The 16,321-nt window shown below is 39.1% G+C and overlaps 1 protein-coding gene across 1 annotated transcript in view; it reads left to right on the top strand.

Annotated features, from left to right (window-relative positions):
- The window catches only part of LOC138019183 (polycystin-1-like protein 2), an 87,564-nt gene that overhangs the window by 59,926 nt on the left and 11,317 nt on the right, over nucleotides 1–16,321 (top strand). Inside the window, exons 9-13 of the mRNA XM_068865879.1 lie at nucleotides 4,780–5,048; nucleotides 8,857–8,985; nucleotides 10,012–10,134; nucleotides 13,775–13,951; nucleotides 15,736–15,987. Coding sequence (XP_068721980.1) covers nucleotides 4,780–5,048; nucleotides 8,857–8,985; nucleotides 10,012–10,134; nucleotides 13,775–13,951; nucleotides 15,736–15,987 — 950 coding nt within the window. The remainder of the gene's footprint in view (nucleotides 1–4,779; nucleotides 5,049–8,856; nucleotides 8,986–10,011; nucleotides 10,135–13,774; nucleotides 13,952–15,735; nucleotides 15,988–16,321) is intronic.

The raw sequence follows: 16,321 nt of genomic DNA, 5'->3' as shown, positions 1-16,321 counted from the left end.
GCTTGTGATCTGTGGCGATGGTGAACTCTGACCCATACAGGTAAAGATGAAAATGTTCAGCAGCCCAAACTACTCCTAGCATTTCCCTCTCGGTCTGGGAGTATCTGTGCTCAACGTCGCTGAGTGCTCGGCTCGCGTAGCTGATAACTTTACCGTCTTGCACCAACAAACCTCCAAGTCCGACCGGGCTCGCCTCGACTATCACTTCGGTCTTGAGTCTCGGGTTGAAAAACGACATCACATGATTCTTGGTCAGGGTGTCTTTTAACTTGTCGAATGCTTGTTGCTGCTTGTCGGCCCACAGCCAGGGCGTCTCTTGCTTGGTTAACAGTCGTAGCGGGGCGGTTATCGTAGCGTAATCTGGTATGTAACGGGACACGTACTGAGCCATTCTTAGAAGTGACTACACCTCACTGACATTCTTTGGTTTACTCGTGTCTGTGATCGCCTAGATTCCGTTCTTGCTGAAGATATGTCCGTAGAACTTTTGGGAAATCTTAAAACTCAACTTAGTGATCTAGTATTTTTTTTTTCAAATTTCGAAAAGCCCATTACATTCTCTCACATAATACGTTGTATGAGAACCATGTATTATAATTTTGGTTATTCATGAAAACGCTGTTGGGAGATGAAAAAGATAATTTCATTAAAGTTGGTTTTGTTTTAACAATGCGAAGAATCGAACCAGTTGAAGGGTAGGTCACCGAGTTGTGAGATAGCCAAATGAAAACGAAAGCTTGCCCGGAGAGTCTCAATATCGGCATTTGAATAAACAAATAAAAGCTGTGTATAGGCATACTGCACGAGAGTTCTTTTTAAGAGTAATTTCACTTAAAATAAAGAATAACGAGCGTTCCGTGTAAAAACCGATGCTATGAGAAATGATAAATTAATGTATATTCAGTTAAAGATGCACCTAAACTTAAATATTTTTGGTTCCTTATATAAATCTCTCCGTCCAAAGCAAACATATGTCACCATTGTTATCCAGAATTTCCCTTTTTCTTTGCCGTGCAAGACGCGCAAAGTTATCAAAACTAGACGTAATTTGGATCCACGACCGTGATGTTAGAGTCACGCTTTCCATGCCTGTTTTCAAACAAATTTTGCGTTGCAAAGCAGTTTGTGATGTAAAATCGAGAAAATACCCATGCCTCCCACATCACGGTCGTGGGTCCAAATTACTACTAGTTTTGATAACTTTGCGCGTCTTGCCTGGCAAACAAAAAGCGAGATTTGGTCGATTCTTGGGCAACGTTAGTTACCTTTCGTTCTCCATTAGTTAAAAGAAAACGCAAGATTTGCCATCGGATTTTTCATTATCATTTATGCAAAGATCTCTGGAAAAATGAAAAATTGACCACGATGTAAGCAGCAAGCTGGCTTCCAGTCATCTGCTTTCTGGAGAGCCGCACCCATCCGGGCTACGGAGTCCAACATCAACAGCTCCGCGTTCTTGGAACTTCTATCCCTGGCAAGTGGAAGAATTTCATTGAAAACTGAAGTTAAGATTTCTTTCTGGTATTATTTTTGATGGAAAATGCTTAAAAGTATAGAACGAAATATTCTCCACTGATTTCTTAAGCGTGACACGAAGCCCATCAAAGAGCAGATCCCAGCCCACAGTGTCACCGACATCACTTTTGGGTAAATGTATAATTTCTCTTATCCAAGATACGATACCATGCATTTAAGCGGTTTACAAAAAATAAGGAGTTTCGATAACTTTGTGCGTCTTCCCCGGCAGACAGAAAGCAAAATTTTGAGGTAAGGATGGTAAAACATGTTTGCTTTTGATCGAGAGATTAGTATTTTAGTCGAAAACTGTTTGAGAATAGCTGCACTTTACGGAATTTAGCTTTAGTCCACAGTTTACTACTACAACGTTTGCTATACTAAATGTAACACTAACTAGCCAGCGTACATTTAGTTACTTTTTGTTTTCTCGCACACCTCGTAACGCCGGCAGTACGAGCGCAATTGGGAAGATGGCACAAGCCAGGTTACTCATTTGCAGATGACTCTACCAAACTTGTAAAAACTCCTCATTTGGCTCTAAAAACCCTGCGTAAGAATACATCAATCGCAATCCTTTAAAACTTGTTTTGTTGAAAGCTACTTTTTAGTTGCTCTGTATTTCACCAGAGCGCCAAAACCACATTCAAAAAGAAGTCTTTCACATCCAATAAACTGTTATCAATGTACTCTCATCCATCCGTGAGCAATTCATACAGCAGCATTCCTAGTCTCTGATCCAACAAAACGAAAAAAAAATACCCTTATTCTTTGGCCATCGTAGCCTTCAAAAAAAGTAAAACATAAAAAGCGGTGATAAATATGGTAAACCAACGCATTTTATTAAGTCTTGATGTTTCGTGTGCCAGGGAGAAGTCATCGTAACAATGTTTGAAAACTACCTACCTTGTAGCAAGAAGATCTTACTGGAGTTCTATTTTGCGAATTGATGATTTTTGTGGTTTGCGGAAACAAATTTTTGCGGTTCGAGAAGACTGAAATTTCTGCTGGGAACTAAATTTTGCGATTCTGTGTTCAAACAGCACGGAAGCAGCGCATTTTATTTTCAACGTTTGTTGCACGGTATTTTGAGTCAGACAGTTGACTGTATTTACTTACCTTACTGCGCAAAAGGAACCGAACACTGGGAACACAACAACAAAAAAAAAAAGCCTATCGCTACCACGCATAACAAAAGACTTTTTCATTTATTCGGTTTGCAGTTTGCAGACGCCCTAGCAAATGGTGGTCCCTCCCATTCGTGCTGATCTAATTTACTGAATTTCTTGACATATTCGATCCTTTACCTATTGTTTTGCTTGCGATACAGACTATTGTATTTATCTAATCTCGGGTTGCTTTACAATGGTTTATCCCAAACGGGACAAAATTACTGAATGCTGATTGGCTGAGACGGAGGGCATTTTTTTCTTAATCGTGAAGGCACTTATGGCAATTGAGAGGGCATGATTAGTTGATACTGATTGGTTAACAGTTGCTTATCCAGAGCAAGGGAAGTTACAATAGAATCTTCTTCCAGATTCTGCCCTTGTGGAATTAAAGATTAATTTCACTTGTATTTTCAAAGTTTTTCAAACCGCCCTCGTCGCTTCGCAGCTCGGGCAATTTTGTGAAAAATTTGAAATAAGTCTTTAATTGCCCTCGGGCCAATGCGATTACAAGTACAAATCATGTCAATGTTCTCGTTTAAGTCCAGCGTATATCGCCCGAGTGGCACAAGTCTTTATAACAAGTCTTTAACAAAAAGCCAATAAACTGTTATCAATGTAGCCCCATCTGTCCCCGGGCATTTCGATTTGGTGCAGCTTTTCTTCAGTGCGCTAGACTGAAAGACGGCAACGACAATTTCCTGTCACCAAACACAACCATGTAGCAGCATTTCTGGCTGCTGATCCAAGGAAACGATAAAAGTGTATGCTTCATGGGAATACACTGGTAGTCCAATGGTAGAACGGAATACAGTCATTTTAGCCGTCATTCTTGAATTGATGTATGTCCTCAGATTTACAGCACTCGAGAAAGGTTGGAATTGAAAGTGTAATACAGCTAGGTACTCAAGGAGCATATTGGTTTGCAAATTTGCGTAACCACTGACATACTTCTTTGGTAAGATGCTGATCACTTTAATCTGACCAAAATTCGTGACAAGTAAACGTTAGACTGCTAACAGTTGCTTCCATGTTAGTCGAGCCCAGCGCTGCAGTCGAGAGAACACGGCCAATGGATTTCATCTCCTCCCCTCCCCTTCCCCAAGCTTCCCACGGGCGTTTCCTCATATCCCATGGTAGAGAGGAATTCATCATTTGTAGTTGCTTCATGAAATCTATGTGTTTTCAGGGTGGTTCAGTACAACCCTAACGCAAAGCGGGAAAGAGGATAATGTTAAGCTTTACAGAAAGTTTAGTCTTCGTCCAGTAAAGTGCATCTTTACTCAAACTTTGTATTGTGTGTAAAGCGCTGAGAGCCTGACACTTACATGAAACTTTAACTGCCTTTACAGTAGCTTTACATCTGATCACGCAAATGTACCCTTATATACCTTAACGACCGATGTTAAACTGGTACAAGGCAGGTTTACGCCACTTTACTTTTCCGTAATTCTCTTTTTTTTTTTCATTTCCATGCATGTGAGAAAACAAACATAACTGAATTTACATTGCCGAAGACATGTTGTCCTTTCATTTATAACAGCAAGCATAAGTACAATAAACTGTGGACTAAAACCAAATCATTCCAACAGTACAATACATAATGGTTTCTCAGTCAAAAAATCGTCTTTTCGCCACTTATAGGTTGTGTCACAGCCTTTCACACAAAGCAAGTATTCAAGTATGACAGCAAATTAACTTGTACTCACCTTATATCGTTTAACCTTCACCCAGAAAATGGAAGAAACGTACTTTCGATATATATCGCAATTTGACTGTTCAGTTTTTGCGCGGAACGTCTCCAAAGATTTCAGTTTCAATCTTACTTTGGACGAGTGACATTTGGACTCCTTAAAAATACACATGCACCAGTCGTACAGTTATTAAATGATTATAAATTTATGGTGAGAATATTTAAAAATGCACTGGCAATGCAGCGATCATTGAGTGTTTTTCAAATACATTGTACAGGAAAGGTGAAAGAACACAGTTCAAGGATCCACAACTGCGATAGAAGTAGATTTAAGATTTTTCTTTTAATGCTGCAGAACCCAGGACGTTAAGTGCCACAAATTGAATTCTTTTATTTTAATAGGATCACAAGCAAAGTGTACAGTTGAACCCTCTAACGGAACAAGCCTTGATACAAAGTTCAATATCACTTGCTCCGTTGGACATTCGCCTAAAACTCTCCATTCAACGTATGAATTCGGGTATAATCTACCAAATGGCCTCCATGTGATACTGTACAGAGGAAACAGGAGCAGCTTCCAAACTGAATTGATAAGTCAGGTTTCCTCTGTGGAAATCATTATAAGGGATGCTAAAGGATCACTTACTTTGAAAAGAGAATTAAACGTATCGGTGAGAATTTATTACTTTCTTTAAAATACTGTCTCTTAAGTTAATCAACGTTGCGCTAACCCATAAAATGAAAGCAGGTTAATTCTAAGTCAACAATCTATTTCCTGGTAATAGCGGAGCTCCACGCGCGCCGAGCACTATAGTTAAGAAAATATTGTGACCCATCGACGGGGATCGACGCAAGAAATTTTGTTTTTATAGCCATGACGTCATCGACCGTCCGTACTTAAGTCCGTACATTCACCCGTCCATGTATACCAATGTGACCAGTATCATGCTTGTTTACAGCATATATCTTTGATATTGGACATCCATGTTTTGATCCGGAAACATCAAAACGCGGACAATTCGAAACCTATTATTTTCACTAACCTTACAGGCAGTAACAATAAATAACCAGGGAACTCCACTTTTAGGCTTGGCTAAATCTACGTATTAGTTCCTTATATAAGTCGTCCAACCTGTCATCCTCCTACCAACGGGTTTATACGCATTAAACCTTACTAGATCGCGCATCGTTTATTTAAATGCTAAATTCTTTTATCCTCTGAATAGGCCAACGGGTAGCTTAGACAGTATGTCACAAATTATGGAAATCGTTTCCTGTTTCGGTTGTTGTTTTCCAATTGAATCGCGTCCGTTAAAAAAAAAAACAATACAAAAGCAGAATAATTCAAATGGCAAAGACAAATTTTATGCACTCATTTATTAATGTACGGGAGTGTTTCACCGCGAACTAAAACACCACTACATCCGGGAACCGAGAGGGCGTATGTTAAGCAAGCAGGTCACGATTCCCGCCTAATTTGTTGTATTTATACCCAGCATTTGTATTAGATCCTGCTTTTCAATCTCTACTTTGTATATTTATTGTCCATATAATAAAAAAGAAACTACACGTTAGCTAGAAGATATAAATTTTATGTTCTCGTGGCAAGAACAATAGATCAGAGGACGAGGACGACTACGAGTACGATTTTCCGTTGTGAGCATGCGCATAAGGTTTGGGGGTCAACGACACCGCGGCAAAATGAGTGCGCAGGCTTGTCCCACGCGCGAATCGTTTCCACGCGCGAGGGACTGGTACCAATCAAATTTGCCATAGAAACAACAGCGCGGCAAAATGGTGGCAATTTAAATTCTCTTTGTTTGTTTTCATTTTGCGATGATAAGGACAACACTACGTTGATAAGGTTTAAATTTTGAAGAGAGCTTCCTGAAAGACTAATCTTCCGTGTGTCTTTTCAAACCAAAAAACTATAGTTCAAACCAGGAGAATTTTTACCTTGCATTCGAGCGCTAGTGCAAAAGGACGAAGTTCGTAATGTTATTAGTCGCGATGGTCTCTGCGTTGGTAAGCTTCTGGAGGGAAAACTGTGCACTGAGAGGGAAAACGCGGTTTTAAACATCTTTGCAAGGGCACAATGATAATTTCTACGGCGAAGATAACTTCTGTTGCTTCTGTTGAACGAGGAAATCGCCTGTTTGTTTCATTGGAATCATTTGAAAGTGAGAAATAAGTTCTTTTCATGCCCGCATCCCACTCATTCGGCAACTTGGATAAGTCACTTCCCTGCCCTCAATTCTCATATTTTACAACACTAGTTACTTTTCCAAGAGCGAGGTAATAAAATAAAGAAAAGAAGTCTTAATTTTAAGAGAGGATCGCAAAAACGTTTTGAAACTAAGTATAAAATTGACTTCAATGCTACTTGATGTTTCCAGTTTTACTTGGCGTTTGGCAATGGTCCACCTTTGAAAATATTTTTTTCAGCATTTTTCCTGCAGCTATGACAATACTTTTAGCTACTTTTTTATCAGGCTGGTACCTGTGATTTTTTCTAGCTTCGTCGATCACCTTGTAGAGCCTTGCTGAGATGAGGGTGGGGAGACATGAGAATCATGATCATGAAACATACAAAACATTCACCTGCATGTGTTTGGAAAATACTCATTTCACTTTTGCATGCATCCCACCAGCAAAAATCCAGCCTAAATGTGTAAAGATACTGAGAGAGGAATGTAATCATACATCCAGCAAGATGAGAGGCATTCTGCTTCATATGATACTCTAAGATTTTATTCTGCACAATTTTATTCTCGTCCAGTTTCACTACCCAATGATATACCCACAATGGCTCTATCTCGACCCACAATGACTCTATCCAATTCATTTTCAACAACAAAAACAACAACCACAACAACTACTATGGTATGTGTTACCAAAAAACACAATATACAGTAACTCAAATATCTCTCTAATTTTATTGTTGTAAGTACCGTATATTCATTAACACTATTGCAAGTAATTCTCAGAAATTAATATCAAAACCCATGCTCAGCAAGAGAAAGACTAGAATAACATACAGCTGTATTAACGAAAGTAAGACAGTTTACTTGAATAAAAAAAACTAAATTATATATGCTTGGTCAAACACTGAATTAGAAGGGTGTGGCAAGTAAATAATTATTGTCCCTTTTTTAGACAATTTTGAAGAGCTGTTTGGAAATCATCTTGTATTAACCACTGACATGCTTGCATCTGTGATGTTTAATTTACAGTAATACTGTTGTCATCATGCAGGATCTCATGCAGGAAAAAAATTAGAGATGAAAAACAACCCTGGCTTTTTTTCATCACAAAACCGATAAAATATTCAACGCTGAACTCCTCATCACAATCTCTGAAAACAACCTTAAATGTTGCTTGCCATGCATGGTTTGACCACATCAGGATACACAGCAGGAAGAGTTTTAAATTTCAGCACTGGAATCAAAATAAATGACATGTTTAAGAAACATAAGGAAACTGGTCAAAGTTAAACAACAATATTATTAACACTTGCTCATTTTCATGTGCAGATGTCAGTTAAGATACTTGAAAAAACATGGAAATCTGTGCCCTATTTGTAACAATCCCTTTCAAAAAAAAAAATAAACAACTTAACTGACTCCCTTAATAAGAAGTTTTGTCTAACAATGCGGATAAAAACAGTTGCTCACATCTTGAAAGTAATGACAGTCAAAATGACAGCCAGCCAGATATCATCACTTTACACAAGATTTCTTCAGGTCAGATGACTGGGACAATGAAATCAACAGAAATCTAGAGATCAATAATTAAATTTAATCGTACCACAACCTAGTGTGTCCTGCAACGCAACACAGAGCTGGAAAAGAGAGAGCACCAACATCTACCAGACAAACCATTGCTCTTGCTGTGGACAACCTGGTCACAGAAGAATTACGGCTCTCGTATCACACGTCAGAGGTTAAAACTTCTGTTGTGTCGAAGCCCAGCGTTTTTAGAGGAATTGCCCATAAGCGAAACACAGTAAACGAAAAATGTTGTCAGTTTAAAATTTACAACTGGTGTGACCGAAACACGAGCAAACATGGTTTGGCGAAGATAACTATCGTGGAAACGACATAAACAAATAAATATAATGTTGATGCTTACCTCTTTTGACTTTCTTGTTGGAAACAACTCGGAACTGCTGTTTAGTTGTTTTGTCGAGTCCATGTTAGCGTGAGATCTTGATCATCAAAACGTCCAAAAGAACTTTTCCTTCACCGTCGAATAAACTCCAAAACAATGCGCACTCATTTTGCCGCGGTGTCGGGGTCAACATTTTTAAAAGTGCGCGTGCTCAGAACGGAAAACTCGTACTCGTAGCCGTCGTCGTTCTCCAATCGAAAGGTCGCTAATATCTCACAATTGAGCGCAGCGAACGATTGAGTTATTGTTCTTGCCACCGTGTAATATCCTCTATATATACATCTTAAATTGTAGATGATATTTTTCTAGGTTCTTCCTCCCCGGAAGATAACGTGTTTACAGTGGGATGCATCTTTTAATAGATGTAACGGGAGTGTAGATGTGCAACTTGTTGCCGAAATTCCATCTCTGCTTTACAACTTCACGAGATGTAAGCAGGTGCGTATTGGTCTGCTTTGCAAAATCTAATTTGATTCATAGGAAAGTACTACTGCCAAAACGTTGGCAACTTTAATTGATCATTGTACTGGCTGAAAGACGTGTTTTTATTTGTCATCAGCGATTGTAGGTAGTGCGCAATGGCTATTTGCTTCTGTTTGAAAGCTAGTCTTTGCAAAAACTTTTAAGTTTCTGTCGCTACTGTTGCGTTACGCGTATGTTCACGTCATTATAGGAAAGGAAAGGAAAGGAACTTTATTAAGTGTCTAGTCGTTCTAGCGCTGGAGCACTAATTGGGGATACTGTAAACTGAAATTAATAATTAACACAACTAAAGTCAAATGTTGGCTTTTGAGGAGAGGGGAAACCGGAGTACCCGGAGAAAACCTCTCGGTGCAGAGTAGAGAACCAACAAACTCAACCCACATATGACGCCGGATCTGGGAATTGAACCTGGTCACATTGGTGGGAGGCGAATGCTCTCACCACTGCGCCATCTCTGCACCTTACGTATGTTATGAAGTTCATGAATAAACTCCTTGTTCTCTATAGGAATAAAAGAAGCTTGTTTGCAATGGAAGTTTTAATATCTGCATGCTTTCCATTTTACGAAGGATAACAAAGCCACACAAGTTAAATGTTGTCATGAAAATTATACTATTTAGGTCTGAATGGTTTCGCTCCAGGACTAGCTCTGAAATAAAGCACACCAGGAGCCCATCTGGGCACACAGAAATCCCTGAATTGTGTTAAAATAATCAACGGATTAATTTAATCGACCATATTCGGATTCTTAGTATTAGACTAGAACTAGCTTGCAATGGAGTTAAATGCGGGGGGATATATCAAAAAAGTATTTGCATTTGAAAAGATTCCCCCGCATTAGCCTCCATTGCAAGCTAGTTCCAGTCCAATACTGAGAATACTAATATGGACTATTTGCATAAGCACAAAAGTTTTTCAGGCAAACATAAAACCACGGTTTTGGATTATCAATAATTCTCAGTGGTCTTTGTTTCCTTGCAGTTGTGGAAGTATCTTAATTGTCAAACACTCATCAGGGAAAAGGGAGCCATCACAGAAATCTTCCCACCATCCCTATTCAGTGCTGTGGTTGATTTGCTTGAGAAGCATCCCAACAAGGTTGAGGTGAGTTTGGCATTTCACGGTTAATGAAAAACGTTTCAGATGATACTCTTAATAATCAACATCTGCAAAAACTGGACAAACTGTAAGAAACTTTCGCTGGCTAACTGTTTCTTTGGTATGCATTGCTTACCATCACGCTCTGAGGTACCAACTGATCGAGTGCTGAACGGCAGACTCGGGTGTGTTTCAGTTACAACGTCTGGGACTGCTTTTTTTTCTTTTCAAACTCCTCAATCTTTTCTCCCTCAACCACAATATTGCTATTTTCTTGTTTCTCTGTACCAGCCTTTGCTGTTTATTGACTCTCTCTGCGTTTCGTTTGGCGGCTCCTGGCCAACCTTCGACACTACTTTATTTCTGTAGACTCCGCAATAATTTTAAGGCGGCTCATTTCTCTTCTCTCTAAGACGCCCAGAAATCTGTAATACTTATTGCATCATCTCACCCAAAACGTAATATAGAAATTTAGCCAAGCCTAAAAGAAGAGCTCCCACGTTATTTATTCTTACAATAAGTTAACTCCGCTTAAGCTTGCGATCCAGTCGAAAACCAGTACCTGGTCAGCGATCAACTTAAAAAAACTGATCTCGCTGAGCTTTAAACTTGAGCCCACGACATTGCACGTAATACCAGTCAGTACATTGATTTTAGAGGTGTCAATTAACCATAACGTGGATGTCCAATATCAAAGATGTTCCCGCCAGTAAACGCGATTTCACATTGGCATTCATGGAGGGGTGGAAGTACGGTCGTACGGTGACCAAAACCAATGTTTCTCTCACAGACAGGTTACCATATTTTCTTATCAAAGGTGCTCCGCGCGCGCCCAAGAGCTCCGCTAAAAAAATTAACATTTTAATAAACCTGGGCTTACGCTTACTTTTATCGTTTATTCGCCCAATTCCAAAAAAAGATAATTTGGATCAGAATGCCTGCGTGGCAGACGTATTTCCAGCTATGTGCGGTTTTAGAATTGCTGGATTTCTTCCACAGAATAGGGCGCGAATATCAACTTTATCAACAATAGAAAAAAATAAGATCGATCGATACTGTTCGATTCATCAGTAACTTTTGGCTAATTTCACTTTAAGGACTTTTGAGGTTGCAATCACCGAGGCTGGACGATAAATCAGTCGATTGAAAATTACCCACTGAAAACTTACCGATGGGAAATCCATAAACAATTGAATAAGGCCCACTTTTCACTTCTTTCCTCACTTTTATGTATGCTCATACTTCATTTATCCTCGAGCCACTAGGGATTGTTAGGTTCCTAGCGTAGACAGCCAATGCGTCGAGTTAAAAACAATACGTACATGCTACGAATTGAATGCTAGACAATCTGCAATTCTGTTTTTTACATTGCACGGAGAAACAGCTCTTATAAGAAGCGAGGTTAAGCGACTCAGTTTATTGGGCTAACTAATGGCGAAACGACGATGATTAAGCCTTTACTTTCCAAATCCGATACGTAGGTTTACGAAAACATCCTTTTCAGAGCAGTACATCTTATAGCCTCTTCTAGTTGCTGACTGCGCTTCTCTTCTTCAAATTTTACACTAACCGTTTAGAGCGCCGCCTGAAAGAAATAGATGATTTTCATCTGACGTCACAGTAGCCATGTTGGTGCACAGAACAATAAAGAAAAAAGCCTTTTGGGAATTTGACTTTGAATAATTCAAAACATTAGCCATGATTTTCTATTGTTTTGTGCACCAACATGGCCGCCTCATCACGTGATTGAAAACCATCCATAGGCCGATTATTCAGGCATGGCTACTAGGCTACGATCAGTCCTGCTTTCTTTGTCTCACAAATCTCAAGGGAGATTTCTAAACAAAATAATATTCAAATTTAACCATAAGCCTCGTAGGCAAGTGTGAATATTTATATACTGAACGCGGCCTATTCTTTACATCATCTGCCAGTTTGTTTCACACGAAAACTCGTGTACCCCACCTAAAGAAACCCATATTTAGTTCTAGACTTTTATGAACCAACACGTGAATGGTCTAAAAGAAATGACATCATGGAAATCAAAACCTTGGTCGTTTTTTCGGTGGAGAGAAACGATAACCGGAAATACGTCTGCCACGCAGGCTAGCATCAGGATCGATTAAGCACTATAACTTTGATTTCAGGTTGAGATACAAAATATCGTTGAACACTGTGACTTCGCTAATCTGCTGGTCTGTGAGTAGTGGATTCGAGTCTGTTTTGTAGGGGAAGTGGAACCCGAAATCCGGAAACCAGAATTCAGAACCAGAATTCCCTCTGATAACTCTGTCCAGGACAGGATGGAAATCGGAAACAAGAACAACCGGATGGTTGAAATCACCCTGCAAAATGCGCGAACACTGGAAAAATGAGCCTGAAATTTTGATCCTAGTTTATATAACTAGGAGTCAAATGTCCATTATGACTAGGAAAAGCACATTACTGACTGAATGTTCGGAACTTGAAATAAATGTACTCGATACCTCGCGATACCGGTGCGACGCTCTAACCAACTGAGCTATGAAGCCACTGACGCTGGGAGCTGGTCATTTGTGGGTTCCAATGTTCCCGTGAGGAATGAATCAACGATGAAATGATATATGAAATAGATCACATATGAAATATGATAAAAGTTCTCATCACCGAGTTCACTCACCAGTTGCGTTTTAGTTGTGTTTTTTATTCCTTTTTAGTCTTTCTGTATTTAACAGGGATTATTAATTTTTGAACCGTCTTAGCCTGAATGAGAAAATCTGGCTTATTCTTAAAAGTCTTATGATTTCAATTTGGGCTTCCTCGCGACCTTTTCTCTGTGTTTGTTTTACTTTCTATTTTGCAAATCAATCAATCAATCAAATACCGATATTTCCATTTGTTGCGTTAATCAGTCGCAGGAAGAAAACCCAAGCATACCCCAAGCATCCTTTAAGAGGAGAATTAATTATTCTTGAAAGTGAGATGACCAATGTCATCATCTTTCTTGGAAACTGTATTCATTATTATTTTTCTACGTTCCAAGGTACTTCTCGATAAGTTTAGCACTATCATCTCGTTGAACTATTTAGCAAGTAGCCAACTTTAAGGGGGTGGCTCTTAACTACAGAAAGAAAATAGCTGCTATGGAAGGTTTTTAATCAAGAGCCCTACAAAAAGGTTGCATGTATGGTTCTTTGAAGTAACTTTTTCAATGAGAATCTGACATCACTTCAATCAGAAAGCGCATGCTCAACTAGTCCCAGGCATCTGCTATGCCTTTCAGTGAAAAAGATGTAAAAACTCTTAGGAAACGAAGAGACGCTTTTTTCACCGGATGAGAATTGTTCCATCATTTTTCGTAAACTGTGGCATGGAATTTCTATTTGGACAAAAAATGGAACTGATATTGTGAAAAGTGTATCAAAGGATGGTCTTATGACGTCATAGTTTTCGAGAAATGACTATTTGAAGAGGTCTATAGGAACGGTTTGGTAGTTAAAGAACCACCCCTTAACGAGATGACAACTCTTGTTAGTGCACTATGCAAATAAATTAACTTAGCTTAATGATCACCGAATTGCAAAACTAGAGGTAAAGCTAATAGCTTTTCCTATAAGGAGAGTCGTCACGAAATGACATAGTATTAACTGATCTTCTTGTATTTCAGTCTTATGACATTTTCAGGAATCTCGTGAACTATTTGAACAATAGTATCGGAACACTTGGAACGAATTCTACGTTGCCGCACACAGTGGAAAACCTTCTTTTTGGTGTTGGTAAAATATTAAGTATAACTTCACGGGATGCTCATGTTCAGAATCAGAACCGGGCGACTCGAGGAAAGGTATTTTTAACCTTCTGAGAATTTCAATTTATTTAACTTGGGTCAGGAAGGAAACGGATCAATTAGTAATAATAATAATAATAATAATAATAATAATAATAATAATAATAATAATGGTCTTTATTAAATAAAACATTCAAACAAACGTGAAAACATTAAAAATAAAAATAATTTAAATAATGATATTTATTCAATAGAGATAATATATCAATGTCATGCAGAGAATAACCAACGATTTAAAAATGTGATTTACAAATGTAGCGCTCTGTATTGACTCTTGGTAGTAAATAGTTTGTTCTCTTTCACGAAGTAGGCGAGTCCTTTTAGGCAGTAGAAGGTCATGCAGGATGTATCCATTTACACAAACTTTTTCAAAGAGCAGTTTGTCTGTCCTTATGATGATGTCTGATATCAATATTAAATAAGAGATGTGTATCCATACTTAAAAAAGTTGTCAATTCTATCCAAGTGTTTGTGTTGATATGCGTCTCCCCAGACTTCCATTCCATAAATACATACAGACATGATAAGACATTCAAACAGCCTGTCAAGTTATTCTTTGGAGTATCCATATGCTTTACACACTCTCATAATACAAAAGCGGCAACTTGCTTTCAATATGCCTGCCTGCTGTCAATATGCCTGTCCCAGTCGCAGGGATTTTCCTCGAAAGTAATTCCTAAGAGTTTGAGCCAGGCTTTCCTCTTGATTTCTGGTAAAACGGGTGACTCTGCCTTCTTGGTCTTACCTTGGATAGTCATTTCCTATGTCTTTGATAGATTTAACGAAATTCTGTTATTTAAGCAATTATCGCGCTTTTATAGCCAGCATGAAGAGGCAGTGGACCTCCGATCCATGGCCCTCTCCAGTAGTCCACGGTACTTGGATCACGTCCATGGTCCACCCCTTTGCTAGAGTAAAAGTTCTTTCAAGGCAAATCAAGGACATTTTTACGTTTTATTAGAGACAAATATTCCGATATCCTTGTGTTGGGTTCATCGACATGGCCTGTACTTAGCCTGCGAGCAGGTTCTCTCTTTGCGGTGGGAGAGAGAAGAGAGAGCCTGGAGGCGGGGAGGTCCAGTGGAAGGTTGGGGGATTGCATGCGGTTACCCCGGGTTCAAATCCCATTCTAACTTCTGGTTTGTTTCCGGTTGTCCCGGATTCAACTCTACCGTGCTTTGTAAATAGACAACTGGTTGCCTCCTGCTAGTTGGGGCTCTTAATCATGTTTCTGTTAAGTTTGAATTGTTTCTTTCAGATTCTGAAAAAGTGGGTTGCCTGTAAACTAGCTTGATAGCTAAGTGCACTTCCACTATAAACAAAGCATTTACATTTTTTTTTTTACATTTGGGCTTTCTACCCAAATTAAAAATTGATAAATAGTATCAGGTCCTGGCCGGGGACATTGTGTTGTGTTCTTGGGCAAGACACTTTACTCTCACGGTGCCTCTCTCCACCCAGGTGTACAAATGGGTACCGGCGAATTTAATGCTAGGGGTAACCCTGCAATGGACTAGCATCCCATCCAGGGGGGAGTTGAAATACTCCTAGTTGCTTCATGCTACAGAAACCGCAGATAAGCGCCGGCCTGATGGGCTTTCTAGGCTCGTAGCAGACTTTACCTACTCAACAAACAACCTAGAATCGTGCCTGATGTGACGAGTAAACCTACATTGGTGTACAAAATTTGGTGTTAGGAGATAAGTTGAATTAAAAACGTGAATGTTTGTATTGTTTTAGTGCGACGTCTAATCATTGTGTTTAATTTTTTGTTCACTTAGGGCATCACTATGACAAGGGAACTCCTCTTGCTGAAAGATCGAATGATAAGAGGAATTAGAAATTCATTGAAATCTTCCCCAGGCAACAAAACATTTTATTCTACATATATGAACATTGAAGTGGTGTCTGTAAGGAGAAATTTACTTCGCAGCTTGATGCTGGGCGACAATCGCATTGGTTCCTTTCGAATCCCGGATCTAAGCAACGTTTTGAAGAAAAATACGTATAACAACGAAATTGTGTTCTTTGAGGTATTATCATATTTATTGTTTGTGTAGATAATTGATTGAGTTAATGAAGGATACACAGTGATAAATAATAATGAAAGCATGCTTCAATTTGAGTCAATTTACTCACTCTGAAACTCCGTTCCCTAGAACTTTTTGCCCCTTGTTTTGAAATGAGATCTTTGAGCTTTTTTAAATAAATATTTCTTGAGACTGTTGATTATCGGCATTTTCAGATGTGGACCACACCCTTTAACCCCTTCACTTGGGACAAAAGTAGCGAATGGGTTACCACAAATGTTGCAAGTTTGGACATTAGAGACAAAGAGGAAGACATCATAACCATGTCTGGTCTTTC

This window comes from Montipora capricornis, chromosome 10, assembly GCF_036669925.1.
Source record: "Montipora capricornis isolate CH-2021 chromosome 10, ASM3666992v2, whole genome shotgun sequence".
Classification (NCBI taxonomy): Eukaryota; Metazoa; Cnidaria; class Anthozoa; order Scleractinia; family Acroporidae; genus Montipora; species Montipora capricornis.
The sequence above is the reverse complement of the archived record's forward strand: the minus strand, read 5'-3'. Positions and strand labels throughout refer to the sequence as shown.